The 26,262-nt window shown below is 39.8% G+C and overlaps 1 protein-coding gene across 4 annotated transcripts; it reads left to right on the forward strand.

Moving 5' to 3' along the window:
* Positions 1–749: 749 nt before the first annotated feature.
* On the forward strand, positions 750–26,046 carry LOC131106531 (synaptotagmin-2-like). Of its 4 annotated transcripts, XM_058055698.1 has the most exons (10): positions 750–984; positions 1,061–1,170; positions 16,280–16,530; positions 16,613–16,773; positions 18,982–19,113; positions 20,657–20,824; positions 21,690–21,857; positions 22,017–22,134; positions 22,213–22,346; positions 23,383–26,046. In XM_058055698.1, exons 3-10 carry the CDS (start codon positions 16,320–16,322, stop codon positions 23,596–23,598), a joined length of 1,308 nt encoding a protein of 435 aa, XP_057911681.1. In that variant the 5' UTR covers positions 750–984; positions 1,061–1,170; positions 16,280–16,319; the 3' UTR covers positions 23,599–26,046. The 4 variants fall into 4 exon arrangements, with proteins under 4 accessions (XP_057911681.1, XP_057911680.1, XP_057911683.1 ...); XM_058055697.1 differs by having other exon boundaries at positions 750–1,170; XM_058055700.1 differs by having other exon boundaries at positions 750–1,170; positions 18,991–19,113; positions 23,383–26,045.
* Positions 26,047–26,262: the final 216 nt, after the last annotated feature.

The following is a 26,262-nucleotide window of genomic DNA, read 5'->3' on the forward strand; positions in this document are numbered from 1 at the left end:
TATTGAAGCAAATATTTTTTTTCTAAATTCAGCACCGTCAAGCATATAAATGGTTAAATTATCTAAAATTCAAACATAATACATTCAGAGGATGCATTCAAAGATGCTGTGAATGATTTGTAGTATTCCACACTGGTCACTAGGTGTCAGTAATCTTACTGTAATTATTTTGTTGAGACACACAAGCACCAGACTTGACCACACGAACAACCGGCTTTTATTGCAGTTTTGAACAGACACAATAACCCCTAATTAGTTATTAGTTATAAAAGACAGTAACTCACACCAAGCTAAAACTCAAAACTGAAGCCCACAGGACATTTTTTTGTCCGTCCGCCATATTGCTCCCCATTTATAGACACACAGGAACAAGTCTTGTGACATCTCTGTGTATTTTATTGTCTAATTAGCAAGAATAATGGTAATATTATTATACTGCTGCTGACAAACAGAAACAAAAAATGTTAAAAATGATTCTATTTAAACAGAAAATAAATTCGTAATATAATTCAATTGATGTACTATATATATTTTTTTTCAACAGCGATCTGAGAATATGGGCAGGAAGATGGAGTACATAAAAATCGAGTACTGAGTCAAAGAGTACTGTTAGTGCTGCTGTCACTGTGCTGCACTGTAGTGTGTTTCCTTCCCACTGCAGCACTACCCCCCCCCCCCCCCCCCCCTCACTCCTTCCACACACCAGTACTCTCCTGTCCACAGCCACACGGGGGTAAACAGAACCTCCAAATCCAGCCACCACTCTCCCTGCCTTCTCATCGATTCCCGGTCCCTCCCTCACCACCTGCGTCTAAATTCTCCAAGCTCAGCATCTGCATGAAAGTGATGGCGCAAGATGGAGGAGGAGGAGTGCAGGCTAGTGAATGCACCACAGAGTTGCTAACCCCTCCTCCTCGGACCCCACCGATGAGCCAATGAAGGCAGAGTGCCGGGAAATACAGCAGTGAAACAGCACCGGCATCTGTCAGTGTGATGGAACAATGTTAGACCTTCGCTGAGCATCTCATCCAGCCTCTAAAGTCTTGCTTGTGTCTTCTAGGTGACACTGCAACCTGCCATCTTTGGCTTTTGGAAATGTCTTTTTAATACAAAGTGCAGATTTGGGCTTCTCTTTTCATCCAAAGAACACATTCTCAGCTTTGATTCCAGGTAAGAATTATCTATTTTTTTTTTTTTTTTTTACTTCTGGAGACAAAGATGCCACAGAGGAACCTAACCTCATTACACACATAGTGTGTAGAAAAAAAAGCTCTACAGAGAAAGAAAAGTGGTAATTATAGAAGACAGGGTACGGCACTTTAATCTGCCTGAGTGGAACTTTTTGCTGCATGGGAGCATCACAGTGCTGCTGCAGTGTAATGTTACATAATACAAACAAACGTGTGTGAAGCTTGCAAGCCGATACGTATTTTCTATGTGTATCATCCGTTCATTCAACACTTTTAAATCAATGGAACTCTGCGGGTAAGAGTCCAAGTTGTGTTCATTGTCAGGCATGGGGGTGGGGGGGCACAGCTGTACATTATAGGCAAAATGCTGAGCCAGCATCTGTGAAAACCTTGCGTCAGTCTACGCAAGTCATTTGCGTAGAAACCTTTTTCAATGTAATTAAATTAAGATAGTTATATCTAAGTACGTTGTATTTTGCATCAAAATTGATTATTCTTATTTTATTGTTTCCCTCATAATACTTAGAATGACCTGCATGCTTGTGATGGGCCATCATTCCGTAATGGGAACAGGTCGGAGTATGCGGTGTTCCCTAAAGGACTGCATGTGTTTGTGTGTGTGTGCGTAATGAAAACTTCCTCTTGGCACGGTAAAGAATAATTAAGCGGAGTGTATCACTGCAGCACATTAACACACACACTGCGCAGCCATACGTAATTATGTTTAATTATGGTTAATTATCATACTTTAATCTCCATTCATGGTGTCTCCAAATTGAAAAGAAGTCCATAGTAATGGTAATCTCAAATTATATGACGATGAAATATTGATAAAATAAATAGTACATCCAGTTTATAAGCCGCATTGGACTGTAAGCTGCAGGTGCATGTGCACATCATAAAATTAGTACAGAAAAATGTAAACACGAAAATAATCTCAAATAAAGGCTGGACACCTTCCTCCTGGCAACTAAAATCTTCCTCTTCCATGTCAGAATTGAACAGCATGATAATTCCTTTGTCACACACGTTGTCAGCCTCTGTCTCTCTTTCTTCAGTGTGCTCTCAGTGACCTCCTCTTCATCTGGCAGTAGTCCAGCCCTTCTAAATGCATTGGTAGTGTCTTTTCTGCTCTACACTGTAAGGATTAGGGATGACCTCATTTATTACGAGTATCCGTTACAGATAATGCATTTTTGCGGGATGAAATCAGATTTTGACATTTTGTCATGGTCCGTATTCGTGTTTAAAGAAAATGCACAAAATGTATTCACTCTTCATACTCTATGATTGGCCAGTTCCACATGGAGACCGCCTCTCTGCCTGAGACAGCTGCGGCCACAGAGGAGCCATCTACCAGGGCTTTGAAACTAACTTTACCAATCTAAATACTCTTGTCAATTTCTGCTTAATATTTGTGGCCGCTTGTGGATACACAGTTACCGTGCGTCAATCAAACTACAGTGTGGGCTGAGGGTCAAACAGATTGCGTGCACTTTAACCCAATATGTATTTTGGGGGAAAATTAAAGGCTTTTAAGTGCGCCTTTTAGTGTGGAAAATACGGTACTCAGAGATGGGTGGAGTAGCCAACAAAATAACTGTACTCATTTAAGACTATCGTTACTTTACTTTAATTTTATTCAAGAAAAAGATGTTACACATATCTGTTTTAGTTGATATTGGAAATTGAGAGTCGGACAATATCGGATATTGGCATATCGGATATATTTTTATATTTTATTATATGTTTGAATATTTTATATTATATTTATTCATATTTTATTTATATTTTATGATATTTTATATTTTACTATATTTTTTATATTATATTTATTTATATATTTATATATTCGTCCATAAGAATTAATAATATTTAATTTTAAAAAATGCACTGGCGTCTTTGGAAAAAATGTATTTAATAATGTTTTTGGTGCAAAATAAATCATTTTACAGCACAACTCGTCCACACCTGTTTGTAAATTGACTGGGACCAAAACGTGCAGATTTAGGGAGGGACGGAGCATCACTATAGATTTCACTATCATTTAGACACTGATTCTAATTAACAATGGCTAATAATAAGGTCAAAAGAGTATGCGTGAAGTAAATACGCTAGTTTTTAGCTTGTGTCAGCAGGCTTCTCTATGGAGACAAGCCCTGCATCACCGCTTCTTCCGGCTGAAACGTGTGCATGCTGTGGACTGGCTGTGCTGCTTGATGGTTCATGAAATGGGATTGTGTAGTGCAGCCTATATAATCTTGTCTTGCATCTATACATATTGTATATGGAGACAACACAGGCAGTTTATATGATTGCTATGCACCCCCTGCTGTATTGCCATTTCTATGTAAAAGGAAGCTACAAATTGTGTTATTAATATGTCATGTGACATCGGTTTTGTAGCATATTTTGGAGGGTTTTAAACACTTCAGTAATGTTTATGGTTGGTTAGCATACTAGCTGGGCACAATTTATACAATCACTCAAGTATGAAGTAAAGTTGTTTTCTAATTGCCTAATGCTTGCTGGTTCTGTGCTACGTTTCTATCAGAAATGTGTCATGATATATTGGCAGCAGAGGAGTGATTCTATGTTGCGCTAATTGCAAACGTTAATAAGTATGACGCTGGTATCGGTTTGCCTTTCAGTGGATATATGAGCGATTCCCGAGAGAAATCTAAAGCGCTGTGCTGATTACGTTTGTTTTAAACAGGATTGTTTCGATTGTGTTCTTTGACGCAAGCTGACAGTAAAATGGTTTTGTGGATAACATTTGGTATCCCATTGTGGTTTCTTGTACTAGTGAATGTAAATGGTTCGTCTACCATCTTAATGTGATTCCCTTCAGTTTACATATGTGATGAGGTGGATTTACAGTTGTACATCTGTGTAACAACATACATACAAACATGTGTTTGTATGTATTGGTTTCTGTAAGCTCTAAGCTCTTGATGGTCATTTGTCAAAAAATGCACCCTGTGCAACATATTTGCATGCCTGTGCTATTATTGTTATTATTGTTATTATTGTTATTATTGTTATTATTGTTATTATTGTTATTATTAATTCATTTTTTACCGCTTTTCCTCACGAGGGTCACGGGGGGTGCTGGAGCCCATCCCAGCTGTTTTCAGGTGAGAGCCGGGGTACAACCTGGACTGGTGGCCAGCCAATCACAGGGCACATATAGACAAACAACCATTCACACTCACATTCATACCTATGGACAATTTGGAGTCGCCAATTAACCTAGCATGTTTTTGGAATGTGGGAGGAAACCGGAGTACCCGGAGAAAACCCACGCATGCACGGGGAGAACATGCAAACTCCACACAGAGATGGCAGAGGGTGGAATTGAACCCTGGTCTCCTAGCTGTGAGGTCTGCGCGCTAACCACTCGAACACCGTGCAGCCCCGATGAAATATTGACAAAATAAATAGTACATCCAGTGTACTGCACGGCGGCCCTATTATTATTATTATTATTATTAAATACCCCACATGGTGACGCTGTTGTTAAACCACAAAGGTTGACCCCAGAAGTCAGATTAGCAGCTCAATGCTCAATACAACAGCTGTAACTTAAAGGGCATTTTATTGAATGACCAAGGAATTTGGTACATACCCTTACGAGACTGGCAAACCCATGTTAGTAAAATTCAAGAAAAATTTGAACAACTGGCTGAAAAACATGGCCTCCACCAACCAAAACTGCCCATAAGACATTGACCATTTGTCTGATATGATTCTGACACTTTGAGAATGGGTGTATTACATGTATGATGTCATGTTCATGCATGTCATGACTTTTGTGAGAGGTAGAATGTGTGAGGAAGCTGGAGTACCCAGAGGAACCCCCCCCCCCCCCAAAAAAAAAAAAAAACAGGTGGTGAGAACCTGAAAACGACACAGAGGAGTGAAGATTCAAACCATTGATCAACATGCCAGCTACTAGCTAACTACTACAGCCTGTTAGGATGTCTTCCAAAGCATTTTGATCACAAACATCATGGAGCCCAATCTATTCACACATAAAGTACAGAATGTGACGTGAAACCAGATTAGTACTTTTGTAGATTTACTACAAAACGGGCTAAAAGTTGACAAAGACATGACAACTATACTCAGCTGCACGGCAGTTGAGTGGTTAGCGCTAGGTTAATTGGCAACTCCAAATTGTCCATAGGTATGAATGTGAGTGTGAATGGTTGTTTGTCTATATGTGCCCTGTGATTGGCTGGCAACAAGTCCAGGGTGTACCCCGCCTCTCGCCCAAAAGACAGCTGGGATAGGCTCCAGCACCACCCGCGACCCTTGTGAGGATAAGCAGTAGAAAATGAATGAATGAATGAACTACAAAACATCGAAGTCCAACACTAGTCACTCCATGATGTCATTTAATGGACTGGACCAGATCAGTTAAGCTTCCTGAGTCAGCTTTTTTTTGGTGACCAAGGGGGCACAAGGTCACGATGAAGTTGCTGCATCAAAGTGAGGTGCATTGAGTGTCAAGCTACTTCCTCAGCCAGTTGTTCTTCTACAAGAAACAAAGGCCAGAGGACAAGATGGGTTAAGAGCAACACAATCAAAGCTCCAGATAACAAACAGTTGCCAATAGGACAGCTGGTGCAAACATGTGCGTGTCGAGTCCCGGCAGGACATTTTAGTGGGAATGATTTGTCTTTCTGTGAGTCGGGATGTGGAAAAAGACTGCACCCTCTCAGCTCCTGCAGGGAGTGCTGCAATGCAGGGGTGCAACAGACAGAGACAGACACACTTTGACCAAAAGTCAGCTTCAACAGTCCTCCTCCACTTCCTTCCTATTCATACTTTAGTTCACCATTCAAGATTTCAATGAGTGCTGTCAAACCTCCAGGAATGGAGGTCACTTTTGTTATTTTTATTTGAACAGGCTACACACAACACATGAAGTTTACTTGGGCAATTTTGCAGCTTAGGAGGCAGCATCAGAGCCGAAGCAGAGCCTGGGAATTGTGTAATTAGTGTCAAGTTGAATTCTTCACTGTTAATGAATATTTTGCTGAATTGTACCTACAGTATGTTCTACCGTTGATTACTAAAGAACGGAAAAAGGTAGAAACACTTTGCACTTTATTTTACTTTATTTTACTTAATTTTACTTTTACATGCATATTTTATTTGATTTTATTTTACTTAATTTTACTTAATTTATTTTATTTTTAAATTAAGTGTCATCGTTCTTTTGGTATTGGTACACAATATTCTGTGTACCTTGAAAATCTGTAAAATTCATCAGAGAGGTACTGCAAAACCCTTACCATAACCATTTGCGTAGCACTTGGTGGAGGTAAAAATGGCAAAAAGAAATTGAGGGCATGCATGACAAATATGAGCAGTTATTTTAATGTCATATAAATATGACCAGTTTTTAGAGCAGCATGAATAATACAAATAATTGATATTCCACATTGATTAGCTCCATCTCTAACAACCATCTGGATGTTGCTTCAGTCACCATTGTTCAGTATTACTAATCAGGATGCAAAATAACAAGTCAAAATAAATACTGCAACTTAATGTTTTGGCATTGAATTGCAAGTCGGGGTTAGGGTTTAACGCTAACCCTAACCGCTAAACCCGTCAAGCTATAACAGGATAAAATATCAAACCCTAACGTTCACCGACAGGAAACAGAATTACTTGTTCTATTCCTAAACCTAACACAGCTGTAACAGGAAAGGCTGACAGAGTGAGCTTGCTGTAGTTTACTAAGCTCCATTACTGTTGTTGTGTTGAAAGCAATTGGAACTGTCCGTGGTGCTGTGTGAAAGGCAATATCTGGCTTTCCTGTGTAAAACCCACATGAATTTTGGGATCTTCTGGTAAGACTTTGATGCTGCATCTTGACCAGATAGAGGGTATGTTCTTTTAGTATTTCTGTCGTCTAAAAGTGTCCCTCAGTAGAAAGTACATACAAACATACAAGTACAATATAACTAATATTGACCTACACTTCCAAGCAAAATATGCTCTAAATGTCAAACAAAACCATCAGAGACAAGACCGTAATAAATACAGTTCAGCAACCGGTCAGTGAACTCTGACTATAACCGACTTTATCTCTTTCATGTTTATTTCTACAGTATGTGCTGCTGCAGTTTTTGGTTTGAGACTCCTGCCCCCTTGTGGCAAAAACAGAGTTTATGCTGCATCATAATGGATGCACACCACAGCATGAACTCTAAAACACTTTGAGTCCAGATGCTATGACTCATAGTCACATTGTTGTTGCTAGTAGGCATTTATGGCTTTAGCTCTTTACATCCAATCATCTATGAGACCAACGAGTCTCTTGAGAGATTAGAGAAAGTGGTTTAGATGCTTTATGAAACTGGTCTCTTCTGTCTTCTTGGCAGCCCAAGTAATGAAGGGAGTACTTCATATTGACGCTGTAGTAAATTCGGCACAGCTTCACAACTTGAAACTAGACGGTGTCGTCAGGTATCCTCATTACAATAATTAAACTATTATGTTGACGTGATAACAGGAAGTAAACATAAAAACCCTGTTGGGACCTACCAAATAAGTTTGGTTTCCACTTTTCTGACTTATAAATTACTTGGAAATTTAATAGTGGCTCCCTGTGACGTCACAGGCGGGGCACTATTATTATTAGCCAAAATTTCCCTTTATGGGCATGCCAGGGTACGCCTGCCCTCCTCCCTGCTCTACTGCACTCCTTTGTGGAAGATTTTAACGTGTTTATGTACTGTAAATAAGCGGTTGTTTGTGTAGCATTATAGAGTGCGCATCTTACCCGCATGCATGCAAATTACAAGCTCACTTACTGCCGATGTTATGTCAAGATTGCCTGCAAAATGCAGCGCCCTCATGTCCATTACCACTTTTTGAGTTCAGACATGGTAAGTCAGTGGTCTCCAACGAGTAGCTCATGAGCTACCAGTACCTCCTAACCACTTTTCAAATATCTCTCTAAAGGGTTTGTTCATTTATTATCAACTCCTATACAGACAAAAAAGAAAAGTGGGCTTGGCAGTAGTCCGAAAGTAGTCTGAAGAGCTTGGAAGTGTGATCAGATAAATTAAAAGAGACTGTTTTAGAAATCTAAGAAAATACAGCTGGAATAGGTGCAGATTCTGGAAGATCTCGTAAGCTTTCTGTACAGGTTATTGTGTGTAGCTGCTCTATAGTAGTCCACAAGAGACAAAATGAGCATAATAGGTTCCCTTTCAATTATATCTTCTCTAGGGACTAGCTTACTAGCTAGCTAGCTACTAGCAATACTAGCTTGAATAACTAATTTGAATGTGCTTTAGAGTGGTCATTGTAGAAATGTACTATCCATCAATTTACTATACAGTCAAGCATGATGGTTATAATGTCACATTCTGGGGCTGCACAAGTTCTGCCCGTACTGCAGTTCATTGAGGCAATGACATTGTGGAGCAGTGCATTACCCCCTCCCTCATAGAAAACCGGGACTCGTGGCTGAGTGGCTTAGCCCAAATACACCTCCAAGATGACAAGTGCTTTGCTGAGGAAGGTGAAGGTGATGGAGTGGCCAAGTATGTCTCCTCCACACCTGAGCCCATTACAGCACCTGTGAGGTGTTATCAAGTGAAAGGAAGGAAGGGTAGAGGAATACAAGGTCTAACATCCACCAAATTCAACAGTGATGTCATCATAGAGGAGTGGAAGAAGATTCCAGTAAGAACCTGTGCAGCTCTGAATGATTATAATGGTGTTGTTACACCCGCAAACGTAATAACTGCCCACAAACGTAATAAACCACAAACGTAATACAAATCTGCAGCTTTGAATGTAATAATCCCGCAAATGTAATATATTTTGTAATAAAATTTGCCTACTGCAAACGTAATACAGAATTACATTAATTACATTACATATGTGGGAAAGTGAAAAACTGTAAATGTAATAACTTCCCACAAATGTAATATGAGACAAAATAATGATCTTTGTGGTTGTTGTTCTTGTTTGTTCTTTCTTCTTTTAATGAGGGAGAAGGTGTAGATGTCATTTGGAGGATTTTAACAAGATAATTCTTTTTTCTTTTTTTGTGGAAAAAATATTATTCAAAGAGTATCATTTGAATACATTAAAGTAATCTTTAATTATAATTTATTTTAAATTAAAAAGATAATATAATTGTGATAATTGCAATTGTTTTAATAACATTTTATTACTATTGTTATCATTATATTCTATTATTTATTTTGATTATTTCTTCCCCATATACACACAAAATGACACATACAATAATATACTGTAACTAAAACGCACATGTACGCCCACAAACAAAATGTCCTGCAAATGTAATAGTTATTACATTTACAAATTCAGTATTACGTTTGCAGTAGGCAAATTTTATTATGTTTGTGGGAAATTTATTACATTTGCGGGATTATTACATTCAAAGCTGCAGATTTGTATTACGATTGTGGTTTATTACGTTTGTGGGCAGTTATTACGTTTGCGGGTGTAACAGTGCTCACACTAAATATCGACAATTTGGACATGTTCACTGTGAGGTGTTACCAGGTTTCCAGTATTGACTTATTATGATTAGAAATGAAAGTCATCCCACATGGTTTTTTATGAATAGCATGTACCAAAGGCAAAATGGCCCAAGTTCACAAATTACATCAACAGATCAGAAAAAGACAACATAAGATAACAGAATCAGTACAGTACAGAATCAGTTAAGCAGTACAAAATACACAATATAAAAAATAAACAATATAAACAACCCAAGTATTACTACCAAATCAACAATTTTACCCAGAGTTATATACAAATACAGTTTGCAGATAATATGAAATGAGATGAAATATATGACTAAAAAGCAAACTAAAGAGAAAACTAGAAGGTAATCAAACACTGCTGTGGGACGGCATTCCACTCTCCCACCCAGAAACAAAACAAAGAACAGAAGGCCAAAGCTGACTCGACAAGTGTTCAGTCGGGTTTGAGTTGGGATTGTTGGCAGGATACTTTGATTCTTTGTACTCACAAATTCTGTTTGTAGTCTGGGATAAACACAACCATATGGATGGGGGAGGGGGGGCAGGGGGTGAAGTTTTGTCCCAAACTGTTTTTGATGATGACTAGCCTTGATTCGCCACTTTATATAGTCACAACACACATTGTCTATCACGTACTTTTATAAACAGGCTTTCCAACAGTATGCCATCCATCCATTTTCCTCCACTTATCTGGGTCTGAGTCGCGGGGGCAGCAGTCAGTAGGAGATCCCAGACTTCCCGGTCCCCGGCCACCTTTTCCACCTCCACCGGGAGAACACCAAGGCGTTCCCAGGCCAGTTGTGAAACATAATCCCTCCAGCGTGTCCTAGGTCTGCCCCGGGGCCTTTTCCCGGCTGGGCATGCCCAGAACACTTCATCCCAAGAACCAAATTTGGCCGCCGAAGACCAGGTCGCCCAGACACCCGCCCTTGACCGCCACTCAACACACAATGCACCGGATCCTTATGCTTGCCCCTGTAGGTGGTGGGTCTACGAGGGGGGGCAGTATGCCACATGTGAACAAATATTGTTTCACCCCACCTACTTATTGATCCCCCCTCCCGGTGACCCCCCTGAACCACCTAAAGTGTGGCGTACTGCATTGTGTATGTGTGTATGTGTGTGTGTGTACTGCATCCAAATGAGGCTGGGCAAAAGTGAGGTAAAAGGGGGAGTCACAGAGAAGGGAGGTGTGTGTATGAAAGAACGGCGATGGTGATTGTGTGTGTGTGTTTGTGTCTTGGGGGTGGTGGGGGCGCTGTGTATCGGAGAGGAGGATGGTGGGGGTGTAGTGCTGCAGTGAAGCGAAGTGAGAGGAGACTGCAGTCTTTGCTTACGGGGGAGAAATGTTGGCAGAGCCGTGAGCTAGGACAAGAAGCGTAAAACAGTTACTGCTGGTGGATGGGCCACGTTGGGACGGGAGGGGAGGGGGACGCCAACACCACCAAGACCACCACTGGTGAGTTTTAATGACACATGTTTGTTTATTATTATTTTTGTTAAACCAAGTGTGATATTCTATTCTGTGTCTGTTCGATGCTTAAATATATGACAGTCTAAGTTATGGAAGTTATATTTAAGATTATTTAATAGGCCTCATTCTGTCTAAATGTGGTTCAATCTCTATTTATTAGAAGTTCCCAACATCCCTCCTTCCCCTGTTTGCTGCACAAACTTTAATCACAGTGGTCATATATGAGAGGTTGCAGCAGTCATGCTCCGTGCTCAGCAATGACTTGACACTTGGCAGGGAGACGATTGCTTCTTTGATTGGCTGGTCACTCTTGCTCCTACAACGCAGGTTTGTGGGCAATTGGATTGCTGATAGCTGATAGGCACTTTCAGGATTGCTTAGCAACAAAGAACGGCCAGTCGATGGCACACGAACAGTAGCAGCAGCAGTCGCCGCCGTCGCTGTCGCCCTCGCCGCTATACGTGTGACCACAGCTGAGACACGAGGCAAACATGGAGGAATGCTGATGCATCTTTGACCCCTTGTATGTCAGGTGACCTGTTATACAAAATGTGCTTTTGACAGAAGAGTCATTCAAATGGTCGATTTTATAGGAATCTATATTGGATAGGAGGCCGAGTGGTTAGCGCGCAGACCTCACAGCTAGGAGACCAGAGTTCAATTCCACCCTCGGCCATCTCTGTGTGGAGTTTGCATGTTCTCCCCGTGCATGCGTGGGTTTTCTCCGGGTACTCCGGTTTCCTCCCACATTCCAAAAACATGCTAGGTTAATTAGCGACTCCAAATTGTCCATAGGTATGAACGTGAGTGTGAATGGTTGTTTGTCTATATGTGCCCTGTGATTGGCTGGCGACCAGCCTCTCGCCCGAAGACAGCTGGGATAGGCTCCAGCACCCCTCGCGAAAAAGCGGTAGAAAATGAAAAATTGAATGAATATATTAGAGGAAAATATAGGAGAAAGATCATATAAATAAAAAAGAAAAATACACTTCAGGCTTCACTACACATGTAAAAGTGAAAGCTCAAGATATGGGGTCCCTTAGTCCCGATGTGTGTGTCTAGATATAGAATCACAATAACACACATGCTATTTTTCATAGCATGAACTCACTAAATTCCTTATAAAATAAAAATTCTCTAAAGACAGTTATCTAAAGTTATCTAAACACATAACCAATAACAACAAACAACAAATAACATTACATTACATATACAATAACTGACATTAACTTACAATTTGATCCAGTATATATGAAAAACAAAAGAAATAACACACAGCTTCCACCTGGTATCATACGTAGAATCCGGGTTAATACATGACGTTATTTTGAAGCTTACTTTGCACTGAACATGAAATCACTGTGTGCACAGTTTATGCGGCGTACAAGAAAAGAGGCTGATCCTCATGTAGGACCACGGGTCAAAGCCACTGATCCCTATCTGCCATCTGGTTTATTGATTGTTTATTGAACTCACACACACACAACGCCTGGGTCCTTCTAAACACCTCCAAGCATATCATAACTTATTATACTGGTTTGTGCTATGTATTTTTTAAGCATATGCCTGAATCCATTACATGAAAAAATCACTTATTATAGGGGGTCTTGGGAATTTTAGGCTATAAAATAGGCTATCCATAGGCTAACCTAGCATGTGTTACTTACAAAATGTGACTCAAATATGTAATGTTGGCACTGTAGCTCACAGATTTATGCTAGTGTTGAAAATAATTGTTGAAAAGCAGTGAGGTTCATGGCTGGTGAGGCACCGACGCTTTTGGAAGATTTTCATGTTAATAAAGGTTGCTCATTAAAAGAATAGCAAGCAAATGATAATAATTCACTTAAAAAATGTCTTCCAGTTGTTTTCAAATATGTTTACTTCCATTTATATTGATTTATTTTAACTGGAAAACATTTGTGTTCAGGGGAGCACGGTGTCCGAGTGGTTAGTGCGCAGACTTCACAGCTAGGAGACCAGAGTCCAATCCCACCCTCGACAATCTCTGTGTGGAGTTTGCATGTTCTCCCCATGCATGTGTGGGTTTTTTCCGGGTACTCCGGTTTCCTCCCACATTCCAAAAACATGCTAGGTTAATTGGCGACTCCATATTGTCCATAGGTATGAATGTGAGTTGTGGACTCCTGTATAAAAGCTACACATGATAACCAGCACAGAAAGCGTTCTAAATCTTCCAGAATCTGCACCTATACCAGCTGTATTTCTTTGGATTTCGTACTCCCCGCGAAAATGGTTGAATTTAATTTATTCCACCCACAGCCCGTTTTCAGGCACACCCACTCCATCGTGCTCAGGAGGACTTCCGGTTAGTTGCCGAAACCAACTATAGGCATTGCTAAATGGTATAGGAGTTGATAGTAAATGCCAATTTAGCTTTTTAAAATGTCCGCTTTTAACATACAAACATGTGTCTCTACCTCCAATCCGGAAGTAGAACTGGACAGTCCGAAGGTTACTTCAGGGCGTTTCTGAATAGTAATCAGCTTTAGCATTTTAGTGTTTTCTACAACATCGATTACATGTAATGTGGTCATTACACGCTTTTTGCGGGACTACCAATGTTGAATAAAACTCCAACTCCAGAGCTTGAAATTTGCACCCCGCTTCCTGTATGCACACTCTATAATGCTACACAGACACTGATAAATTTTTACTTACTGTTTGCTCTTCTGACACAAACAATTCATGTTGGAAAGGCGTCAGGCTTCAGCAACAGTTTGTCAGCTAGTCCTGCTGCGTATCGGCAAAACAGTCCAGTGTGAAATGGCGTTTACCTTTAAAGACATGACACCGTCTTCAGAAAGTTTAATAAATGTTTCTGCGACATTACTATATTATTGGCAATACGCTGACAAACGGAAACTAACATGCTAACCACTCATCCACCACCTACTTCAAACCTTCACTGTTGCAACTTTGTCTTTCTGTTTAGGCCGAGCTTAGTCATCCAAATGGGATGACGTCCAAAATTGCTATAAACCAATCCATCTGCAGTAAAAAAATAATTAAAAACATTCATAAAACCATGAAAATCTTTGAATGATTGCTTGTCTTTCTGTGTGTATCAATCCATTTAATTGATTGGTTGTCTGCAGCGTTTGGATTGCAGAGAATAAACAACAAAAAGAGATGGCAGTTTTTGTCGAAATGATGCAGAATACACAAGCAGAGCTACATGTCTACTTATTTTGTGGTCGGTGTCTTCTTTTTCTTCTTCCTGGGTTCACTGAGGCAAGCAACATAACATGCAGTGTCTTAATTAGGCAGGTTATTATTCCCGTGGATAGTTTTGCAGGATGCAAAGACAGCGATGTATTCACTGTATGATACATTCAAAGCCTGTCTACCTGACTTATCAGTTCTCTTGCACTCCCCTCTCACACAGACCGGTACCAGCTGGAAAATCAGCCCTCAACAGCCACCCACGAGACCAATGCTGGCATTCAAAGCCAAGGTCTCCTATTTCCTCCACAGGCATTTTATCCAACTTAGCCACAGTGCCAGCTAGTCATGAACAATTCAATGATGGAGAGCCCTCCGTCCCTCTTCCTCCCTCTTTTTCCCTCCTTCTTCACCTGCTTGAGAGGATTCTTTAATTTTGTCTTTGCTCTGCCTCATCCATCTCTTCTGGATCATTGTGCTCAGAGTCACAGTGGCTTTTGTCGATTTGTCACTCAGACACTAACTCCTCATGTTGTCGGCATTAATGAATGAGTTTGTGTTCATCGTCATTGCGCTCTTGTGAACAGGTGGGATATCTATTTAAGCCATCATTGAACTTTGTCTTCTACAATAGCCCTCTGTGTTAAAAACAGCATCAGTATTGTTGTCCTTAACCCATCCGCTATAGAAGGAAGTAATGTTTGTTCATTCAGTGGTTCAGTTGTAATGATGTTAGATGATGAGGTATCTTAAGTTTAAGTAAAATCGCCATTTTTGTTGAACTCAGATGTTTGTTTTGGTTTGTTGGTTTCATGGTTTGTTTTACGCCAAGCAACCAACTTCGTCCACATGTTTTCCCATCAATTTTCTGTGGAAGCTTCTACTCCGGAACGGCTGCACACAAAAGGGTGAAAAATTGTCAAAACATGACCTCCTACTTTTTTCCATTATTTTTCTGACAAATATACCATATGGTGGTGCTGTTATTGAACCCCATAAGTGAGATTGTAATTTTACGGCTTTTATCGCTGAATCACCATGAAATTCGGGACACACTTTTAGTGGACTGACTGGACTGGACTGTCTGTAAAATTTTGACCAACATTGGTTGAAAAACATGGCCGTCATCAAGCACCAAAACATCTTTACAGAAGCCACTCAAGTCATTGGTTATTTGTTTAATCATTATAGATTTATATAATGTAATAATTTATATATATATAAAAATAATAATGTAATAATATAAATATATATATATTAATAATTATTAAAATTATAATTTAATTTTTATGATTATAATTAAAATTATATAATAATATCTAAAAAATGTAATATGATTTATTATATGTATGCTAGTCTGGTTTTCAAAGCATTTTAACCACAATCTATTGAGGGCACCACAAACGTCTTTATCAGTAATAAGTAATATAATCGTATAGTAATAAGTAATATAAATAATAATATAAGAATATAAAAAATATATAATATAATTATTAAAATTAAAATAAAAAATTAGTTTTGTATAATTATAATTAAATTATATAATAATATAAAAAACATAAAATAATATTTAGAAGAAAAAAAATATATATATATAAAATATACTATAATTTATTATATGCATGCTAGTCTGGTTTTCAAAGCATTTTAACTACAATCTATTGAGGGCACCACAAACGTCTTTACCAGTTGCAGTGCTTTGCAAGGTACAAAAAAAAAAAAAAACATTCTGCGTTGTCGGGGCATTTTCCCTGAATGACCTTCTACTTCATTTTAGCAATGATTGGTCGGCTCCTTTCAAGAAGCTGCTGCTGTTGTTTTTGGTCCAAAAATCCGGTGGTCCTCATTGTCCCTGCTATCTCACACTTACTTTTTGTCAGCTTTGTGTCTTAGGAACGCCGTGCCTCGTCTTGTCCAGCCATGAAGTTCAACCTGTTCAGGAGGCCACAGCCTGTGGCCCCCGCTGAGCCAACTGGCGCCACCACCGTCACCATGGCCCCCACCTCAGCCGCCATCTCCACCGCTGCAGAAATCTCCAGCTCCAACAACAACAACAACACGGAGATCAGCAAGAACGACATGTTTGAAGAGATCAAGAGCAAGTTCTTGAATGAAATTGACAAAATTCCATGTGAGTGACACGTCTTCATTTGGGGAACCAAGAGTTGACTTGATGTGCATTCATTTGACACTCTTTTTTTTTTCCTCGCCAGTGCCCCCATGGGCTTTGATCGCTATTGCCGTGGTGGCCGCTTTGCTGGTCCTCACCTGCTGCTTCTGCATCATCAAGAAATGCTGCTGCAAGAAGAAGAAGAACAAGAAGGGCAAGAAAGGCAAGGACGGCTTCAACATGAAGAACATGCAGGGCGGTGAGGTACGACCACCGCTGACGCCCTGTGACAGAATTCCTTATCCACGTCTTGGTGTTAACCACTTTTTATCTTCTAGGTCATGAGGGCAACTCTTTTCCCTTTCTTTACCTGATGTTGTTTTGTTTAAATGTGGTGAAAAATGCCGCATTTGGGAAAGGGCAAAGAGCTACATTTCATAGATTAGTTGATTGATTGGATTCCTAAGCGACTGGTTGGTGCTCTTTAATTAAAGCAATTAATTAGTGTCCACAGTATCAACAAATAGAAGCAAATCAGGTGTGTCATTTTTCACCATGATGCGGCGACCGCCCATCTTTTGTGTTTGCTGTGTCGTGACTTGAATCTGTTCCTTTCTCTGCTCTCCTCTCCTCTTTTGTGGCTTTGTGTCTGTCTCGTGTTTCTTGACCGTGGTGGACTCCTGCTCTACGGTAGGTGGATTGGCTATGGAATGTCACACCCCTTTGGCTTGAACTTGAATTAATTTCCTTCGGAAAGCCATGTTGTGCTCCTTCGGAGAGATGAGTCTGTCTAACAGCGCAACTGTTCATGGGACCGATATCAACCAGATTGGGTCAAGAAGATTCTCTAACACTATTAATCTATGCATGTGCTAAAAGGGCATGTTTTGGTGGGTTTATGGGAGTATGGCAAAAACCGCACGACTCCATCCTTCAAGAACACTTCTAAAAAGACAAATCATGTTGTTGTTTAAAAGCATTCATAAATGCTGTTCCCTTTAAACCCGAATCATCGACCACAATAATACTAATCTCTTTCCATTTTGGACATGAAATTGATCTAATGCTCCTTTTCCACTGCACAGTACCAACTCAGCTCGCTGGTGATACACTTCTATTGGCAAAACGGGATACCCAGGCCAGATGGATTGGTCTGATTTAGAGCTATAAATGACAAAAATAAACCCACATGCTTACCCTATTGCTGTTCCTTAGCTCTGGATTATGCAGTTTTATATTCCATATTCTCCGTTTTACAGCAGAATTCTTTTTGTTGTTGTTTTTTTACTGCCCTCTGGCCAACTTCTTCAAATAATTAAAAAAATTCCATTTTTTTCAAATGAGATCTTTTGTTCTTTAAGCAAATCTTCATTTTTTTACTACCTTCATTGATGCTCGGCCGATGTTGACGTTCAACTCTCAACAATTCTAACCCTCAACAGCCACAACGCTCGATTGTACATCATTACCGGTCTTTCTGGTCTTTACCGGTCTTAAGACTTAAGTCAAGTCCAACTGTAATGGTAATGGTTTTATTTCATTTGAACATGCACAGATTACAATTGAATGCATCCCATAATCAGTTAACAGTTCCACATGTCCAAAAGGAGTAGGAAGAAGCAAAGCTTATTAAATCCTACCCCTCCATTTGGTACTTTTATAATCAGTAACTGTTACATTTGTTCACTTCCTGCTTTCCATAATACGGTTTAAGTTTGTTTTATTAATTTTTTTAATTTTTTTTAATTTTTAATTTTTAATTTTTAATTTTTAATTTTTAATTTTTAATTTTTAATTTTTAATTTTTAATTTTTAATTTTTAATTTTTAATTTTTAATTTTTAATTTTTAATTTTTAATTTTTTATTTTTTATTTTTTATTTTTTATTTTTTATTTTTTATTTTTTATTTTTTATTTTTTATTTTTTATTTTTTATTTTTTATTTTTTATTTTTTATTTTTTATTTTTTATTTTTTTTATTGATATGTATAGCACATCATGACTGGTTCAAGACTCTTCATCCTTGTATTTAGCAAACATCAACTGCTTGTATTGTTTCTGTGACTCAGTACTGTGCAGTGAGAAAAAGTATAAGACAAAGTGTTAGACACAAATGACCTGACAAAACATCCCCTTGCATTGATTATGAATGATGTAACTATACTTACTACTCTCTAAGCCTCTTGAAAATCAGGAAACTGATGGAATGCTGAAGGAACGAGCATGCAATGCCTCCACTGACTGGCTGTCCCTGTCCTGCACTAGCATGTCAGAAGATCTAAAATGAGAGGACAGGGTCTTGAGAGCACCTAAAAAAATCTATTTAAAAAAAGGTTCTGGGTTACTGTGCAGGTAAGCAGTCACCAAAACTGGACTCTGTGGCATGCTAGCTAGTTTCGGGGAGCCCAGTGTGTTGGGATTGGAGCCTCCTCTTGATCTTTGATGCTACATGTTTTTATTTCATGACTGCAGAAACCGCAGGATGATGATGATGATGAAGGAGAGACCGGGCTCACCGAAGAGGAGAAGGAAGAAGAGGAGAAAGAGCAAGAGAAGCTGGGGAAGCTGCAATATTCCATTGACTACGACTTTGAAAATACGAAGGTCTGTGAAATATTGTTATTAAAGGATATTTATGCTATAGGACATATGGACAATTTAACAATAGCAAATTTTCCGCCCTATAAGGCGCACTTAAAAACCTTTAATGTTCTCAAAAATGATGCGACTTATAATCTTGATTGACTGTATGTCCATTTTCGGCTGACACAGGCACATAATACGTATATTTGCTCCAATCAGAGAACAACACATAATACGTACAGCGCATATGCTGGCAAACAATAAACCAATCAGAGAACATGACGTCCATCAACATCAACGTCCGCCATGCCTCCTGGGCTGCAAAACAACATTGTGCCATTCGGTTGCAGCGTTTTTGTATCATTGTTAAAACATTTTGCTCCATTTTGTTCTCTATTCTTTTATTGTTAGAACTTGCCTTCCAAGAGGACTTAATGTCTAGTTTGGTCAAGTAGTTTGTAAAATAAATTACCTGGAAAATATGCGACTTATATTCCAGTGCGACTTATGTATGTTTTTTTCGACCTAATTATGCATTTTTGGCCTTGTGCGACTTATACTCAGGAGCGACTTATAGTCCAGAAAATACGGTAAATATGAGAGGGAGTTGTGGTCAAGCTTAGTCATATTATTAAATTACATTATTATTTTTTAATTTGTTAAAATTCCCAGATTAATAAAGGGTGGTAATGTTAACAGGCCTAATTATTATTATTATTATTATTAATGTGCTCTGAAATATATTTTGTACATGTAATTGAGTGTATTTTTCTTGAAAAAGTTGACATGCATGTGTTTTGAAGAATATTTATAAATAAAGACACATTTAAATCTAGCTTTTATTTCCATAAAAGTCGATCACCACGGAATGACCACGGGAAAATGTGGATTCCAGGATGAGATTGGTTAATAACAACAATCTGCGGTGGTTCTGGCTTGAATGACACCCTGGGCGGACTGAAAATGAGTCAGCCCACAACCATCAATTCTCTATATACCTGGCAACACAAGTACATCTCACAGTGAACATGCCCAAATTATGTCTGAAGTGTGATGATTTAGTATGAGTCCCATTTTTGTCTAGCACTACCTTAATTCTCTTGGGCAGTGGTTCCCAAAATTTGCAGCACCCCCCTTTTAGAGGTGAAATTATCTTGTAAGTTGATTTATTTTCTGTGGCTAGCAAATCTATACTGCTATGTATATATATATATATATATATATATATATATATATATATATATATATATATATATATATATATATATATATATATATATATATATATATATATATATATATATATATATATATATATATATATATATATATATATATATATATATATATTGTATATCCACTTTCAGCTTTCTTCAGCACTAACCAAGACACTGTTTGGTTACAGAAGAAGTCAGTAATCTTGTTTTGTTTGGAGGAGCTGTTCCACCCTTTGTGACATTGAAGAATATAATACACATCCATTCAGGCAAAACATGTGTTGATTGATTGCAATACTTTGGAAGTAACCCTGACATAAATCAGGTTGTCTTTTCGATGCACACAGCTCACCATTGGCATCCTCCAAGCCGCAGACCTCATGTCCATGGATTCGGGAGGAACGTCTGACCCGTATGTGAAAGTCCTGCTCTTTCCTGACAAAAAGAAGAAGTTTGACACCAAAGTCCACAAGAAAACACTCAACCCTGTCTTCAATGAGACATTTGTCTTCAAGGTGAGTACATGAAACGAGAGGAAAGAGATCCTGGTATACTATGAGAGCATCCAACAGGAATGTATTATGTCAGGTTCCTGAGGCTGAATGAGCACTCTGCTCTTTCCTGTCTCAGCTAATAAGGCCTGCAGGGACTTGACAAATGTCTCCAGGTCAAATGGGAATTTCTGCTTGTCTGCACATTTACTGCACTTGGACAGCAAATCTTGTTGTATAGGAGCCCTCTGTGAGATGGCGATGACTTCATTTCTTCATCCAACGAAAGGCTTCATTTCAAACATTTCTGGAAGGGACGCTCTGATTATTTTGATCAATCAATTTATTTCATTTATTCATTCATTCAGGGTCGCGAGGGGTGCTGGAGCCTATCCCAGCTGTCTTCAGGCAAGAGGCGGGGTACACCCTGGACTGGTGGCCAGCCAATCACAGGGCACATATAGACAAACAACCATTCACACTCACATTCATACCTATGGACAATTTGGAGTCGCCAATTAGCCTAGCATGTTTTTGGAATGTGGGAGGAAACCGGAGTACCCGGAGAAAACCCACGCATGCACGGGGAGAACATGCAAATGCCACACGGAGATGGCCGAGGGTGGGATTGAACTGGGATTGCGCGCTAACCACTCGACCGCCGTGCAGCCCCAATTTATTTTATATAGTAGCATGAAATACTAACTTTACCAGACAGTACTTTATGTACTTCATTTCCCAGCCTGTAAAATATACATCAAACGTTGTTTATCCTGTTTCGGATTTTAATGGCAGCCTTTTTAGGAAACAAACTTAATGGGCCTGAAGAAGCCTTGAGTTCTTCTTGTACTCACGTCCATTTGTATTTGTATTTTTTGTGCTACGCTAGGTACCATATGAGGAGCTTGGTGGCAAAACTCTTGTGATGTCCGTTTACGACTATGACCGCTTTTCCAAACATGATGTGATCGGAGAGGTGAAACTGCCCATGAACACCATCGACCTAGGGAGGCCCATTGAGGAGTGGAGAGATCTGGAGAGCGCCGATCAAGAGGAGGTGCCAAACTCTGATCTAAGCTGTTTTTAGGGACTTACCGCCAACACACTAGTCAAAAATCCTGCATATGAAAAGAGTGGTGTGCTGTTTTTAGGTATCTGCTTCAAAGATGTTCGTCTACATTATAGTTTATTCATGATAACAACTGTGATTTTCCAGCCGGAGAAGCTTGGGGACATCTGCATCTCCCTCCGCTATGTCCCCACAGCTGGTAAGCTCACCGTCTGCATCCTGGAGGCCAAAAACCTAAAAAAGATGGACGCCTGTGGATTGTCCGGTAGGGAGAAGACATTGCATGAACAACAGTTGGAAAAGGGATGGTTGATAACTGAGTTTTCTTTGGTTCTTGTGCAAGATCCCTACGTAAAGATCCAGTTGCTGCAGGGGGGTAAGCGACTGAAGAAGAAGAAGACCACAGTGAAGAAGAACACCCTGAATCCGTACTACAATGAATCATTTAGCTTTGAAATACCACTGGAACAGATGCAGGTATGGAGTACTGTCATTGATTGTCCTCAGATTACAGGTTTAAGGGACTTGAGGTGTACCTAGACCCTGTAAAATTCTGGGTACAGGTATCTCGTATGAGTGTCCTGTCCTTTGCTTTGAGTGCAACCCTTAGAAAAAATTTAATCTTAAAACAATTTAAATTTCTGTCCCCCCAATAATTGAGAACCAGAGGCCTGGTTTGAGTACTTTGTGGTTGTGTCGTCAGACTTACGGACAAATGTACAGGTGGGGTTGGAGGCCTCTATTGTTGAGCCGACTGATCAGAGCTGTGGCGGTAATCCCAGAACCTGTTGGTGGACACCAATGGTGAGGGATTCCGTCAAGCTGAAGAAGGAGTCCTATTGGACCTTTTTGCCCCATGGGACTCCTGAGGCAGCTGACATGTCCTGGCAGGCCAAACGGTCTGGGACTGGCGGTTGCTGAGACAAAAACTTGACATAGGAGGACTTCAGAGAAGCCATGGAAAACCACTTCCGGTTGGCTTTGAAAAGATTCTGGACCACCATCTGCCATCTCGGAAAGGGGAAAGCAGTCTACTGTCAAAGACCGTATGTGGTTGGGATGGTGTTCTGCTGACCCTGACTCCAGATGTTGTGGACCGATGGAATGAATATTTTGAAGACCTTCCAATAAGGAAGCAGTGATGGGGGACTACGCGGTCAGATGTTCTAAATCTAGGGCTGAGCTTGCTGAGGTGGTCCAAAGTTCCTCGGTATTAGGGTCCCAGGTCTTGGTTGACACGAATCTCTAGCATCGCATGGATATTAGGAACGGTGCCTTTGGATTGGCAGACCAGGGTGGTGGTTCTGCTCCTCCACATTGAGAGAAGACAAAATGGGTGGACCAGTAGGACACCTTGGGGAAGACCCAAGGTGTGTTGAAGAGACTCTGTCTCTCAACTGACCAGGGAATACTTCAAGATCCATCAGGAGGAGCTGGATAATGCAGTTTTACCTTTGTAGAGAACTTTAGTACTAAATCGGGGTGTCTGATCAGTGTCTGATCATCTTTGCAGAAAATCCTTGTTGCTGTTACGGTGTTTGACTACGACAAGATTGGCAAGAACGACGCCATCGGTAAGATCTTTGTGGGCAGCAAGGCCACCGGCCTCGGTCTCAAGCACTGGTCCGACATGCTGGCCAATCCTCGCCGCCCCATTGCCCAGTGGCATGCTTTGCAGCCAGAGGAGGACATCGACGGTCAGCTGGCCAAATTGGCGGCCAAGAAGTAACTGACTCATACATTCTTACGGAAACTTTGCATGACATATCCCAAGACCACTTTGTCAAAAAAAAAAAAAGACTCAAAGAATATCTGCTCATCCATTTGGACAAATAAGCTTACTGAGAGACTGGATGATTGACATTTAAGTCTTTCCTTGGAGACGGAGCTGGAGCTAAGCTTTTAGTTTAGTTATTAGCGCATGCGTTGCCCATCGTGCCATGGCTCAACTCACCTACTAATTATCCTCACAATATGTGTGCTAAAACAACAGCAATAGAAGGTCGTTTGGTTAGGTCCTATTTTCTTGTCTTTCGATGACAAATTAAGAATGAATGACATCAGGTTGTTTTTAGGTTTGTCTGTCCAATCATTTAGATTAATAGAGATAAAGAGATTGAGAACATGTTGTTTTCAAAGCAAGGCATGGGATATGGTTATTGTGCCAATTTTGTATGGAAGTAAAACCTTACTCACATTAGACTGGGCATACGCTGGGCGAATCGAAGACCAGTACCGTTGGACATCAGAAATGATTGGTCGTACATTCATTCATTCATTTTCTACCGCTTATCCTCACAAGGGTCGCAGGGGGTGCTGGAGCCTATCCCAGCTGTCTTTGGGCGAGAGGCGGGGTACACCCTGGACTGGTCGCCAGCCAATCACAGGGCACATATAGACAAACAACCATTCACACTCACATTCATTTGGAGTCGCTAATTAACCTAGCATGTTTTTGGAATGTGGGAGGAAACCGGAGTACCCGGAGAACATGCAAACTCCACACAGAGATGGCTGAGGGTGGAATTGAACTCTGATCTCCTAGCGCTAACCACTCGTCCGCCGTGCAGCCCATTGGTCGTATAATGATCGGATTATTTTCTGTTTCCAAAACCTAGCGGCAATCATCTCATCCAGTTTAACAAATCCAACATATGCAAATTTTGTTTTGAAGGGAGTGATAGGCTGACGACTAGTCCGGGGTGTACTCTTCCTTTTGCCTAAAGTCAGCTGGGATAGGCTCCAGCAAACCCATGACCCTAGTGATGATAAGCGGCATGGATGGATGGATTGTTTGGAGGTAGCATTTGAAGGCAATATGTCGGTACAAAGCTGATGATGACACAACACCTTACCTGCTTCTAGCTAGGTGACCCCATCCTGTTTATACGCCCACCAGCTTTTTAAAACGCAGGCTTCACTACCCATCTTAAAATTTCTGCCAACTATCCATCAGTCCGCCAAAGAAAATAACTGTAAGTCGCTGAAGTTTAAGTTTATTTGATTTTTTCAGTGACTAAAATATCTAGCACGATAATGCTGTTAAAATGTGAGTGTAACGTTAGCACTGTAGCTCACATGACTATGCTAGTGTTGCTAACATTTGTGCCAATCCTTAATGTTATGTTGTTGTCTAATACGTATATATGGTATCTATTACATTGGACAAGTACAGAGTTACAGTGTATGTGTAAAAAGTGGATAAAGTACACAATAGCCTTTCTTGGATATAGGCATGGACAAACAAAGCTAATTAGCGTTAAAGCTACAAATACAAAAGGAGGTGTTCCCAGTAAAAAACAACTTTAAACTGTTTAAATTCTAGAATCTAGAATCAAGACTAGATTTTTTTATTACAATATTGTTTGACATATAAAAAAAGTTAGTGAAAATATAAGAATTTAAAATGTTACCACATTCAATGCTAGTAATGCTAATGTAACCACCAAGCGTTGCGACGACCAGGGAACCCAGGAAGGCTTGACAGTTGGATTTAACAAGACTTGACACATTTCAAAAATGCTTCCAAACCCTGAGTTTGGACTTTGGATTACGTTTGCAGCACATATCAAGGTAAGTAACCAAAATGTATTTGTCTACTATTTCTACAACAGTTGGAAACAACATGGAAGTTACAGTTTAAAAACAACACTTCAAAACTGAAACGGCGTATGCCCAGTTTAAGTGAGATTGGACCCAGGCTTTGATTTTAACCTTTTCAGTAGTAAAATTGTACGCTTCAAAGTCAAATAAAATCCCAAAAGGTGAACATGAGACATATCCAACGAGCCAAACAAAGCTGCAGTATGTAGCATGCCTCTCAGCCTTGCAGCATTTCATTGTCGTCATGGAAACGCTCTCCCATCATCAATGCCAAAGAGCTAAACACAAACTAGAAACATTAGATTTTACTGTTAAGGTTCACAAAATAGCAATAGCCAAAAAGCGCTGCCTTTTTCTCTCTTTCACGACAGTCATATTGATGCCATCACTCCATCATGCATTGGGTTCATTTGTTAATAGGCTACAGCATGTATGTACAAGATGATGTAAATATTAGCATGTTTTAAACATTATTATTATGTTGTGTATCTGTGTTTGTCTTCTTGTGTCTTTTTGGATAATAAAACAGCTGAATAAAACGTGTACAGAGACTGTTTTTAATAGAGGCCTTCATGTTTTTTTTTTTTTAAATATTGCTTAGAATTAAGTATTTCAGCTTCATAGTCAGGTTTGCATGTTCTCCCTGTGCATGCGTGGGTTTTCTCCGTGCTCGCCGACTTCCTCCCACAGTCCAAAAAATGCACATTAGGCTAATTGGAGAGTTAAATTGCTCATTGGCGTGGATGTGGGTGTAAATAGTTGTTTGTCTATATGTGTCCTGAGATTGACT

This window comes from Doryrhamphus excisus, chromosome 18 (genome assembly GCF_030265055.1).
Source record: "Doryrhamphus excisus isolate RoL2022-K1 chromosome 18, RoL_Dexc_1.0, whole genome shotgun sequence".
NCBI classification, from domain to species: Eukaryota; Metazoa; Chordata; class Actinopteri; order Syngnathiformes; family Syngnathidae; genus Doryrhamphus; species Doryrhamphus excisus.

Bases quoted from the DNA above. Each gene is read 5' to 3' on its own strand.
- LOC131106531 (XM_058055697.1), top strand. From the start codon at position 16,320: ATGAAGTTCAACCTGTTCAGGAGGCCACAGCCTGTGGCCCCCGCTGAG. The intron at 19,114-20,656 runs GTCTGTGAAATA...CGATGCACACAG, and splicing joins ACGACTTTGAAAATACGAAG to CTCACCATTGGCATCCTCCA. The intron at 21,858-22,016 runs GTGCCAAACTCT...GTGATTTTCCAG, and splicing joins AGAGCGCCGATCAAGAGGAG to CCGGAGAAGCTTGGGGACAT.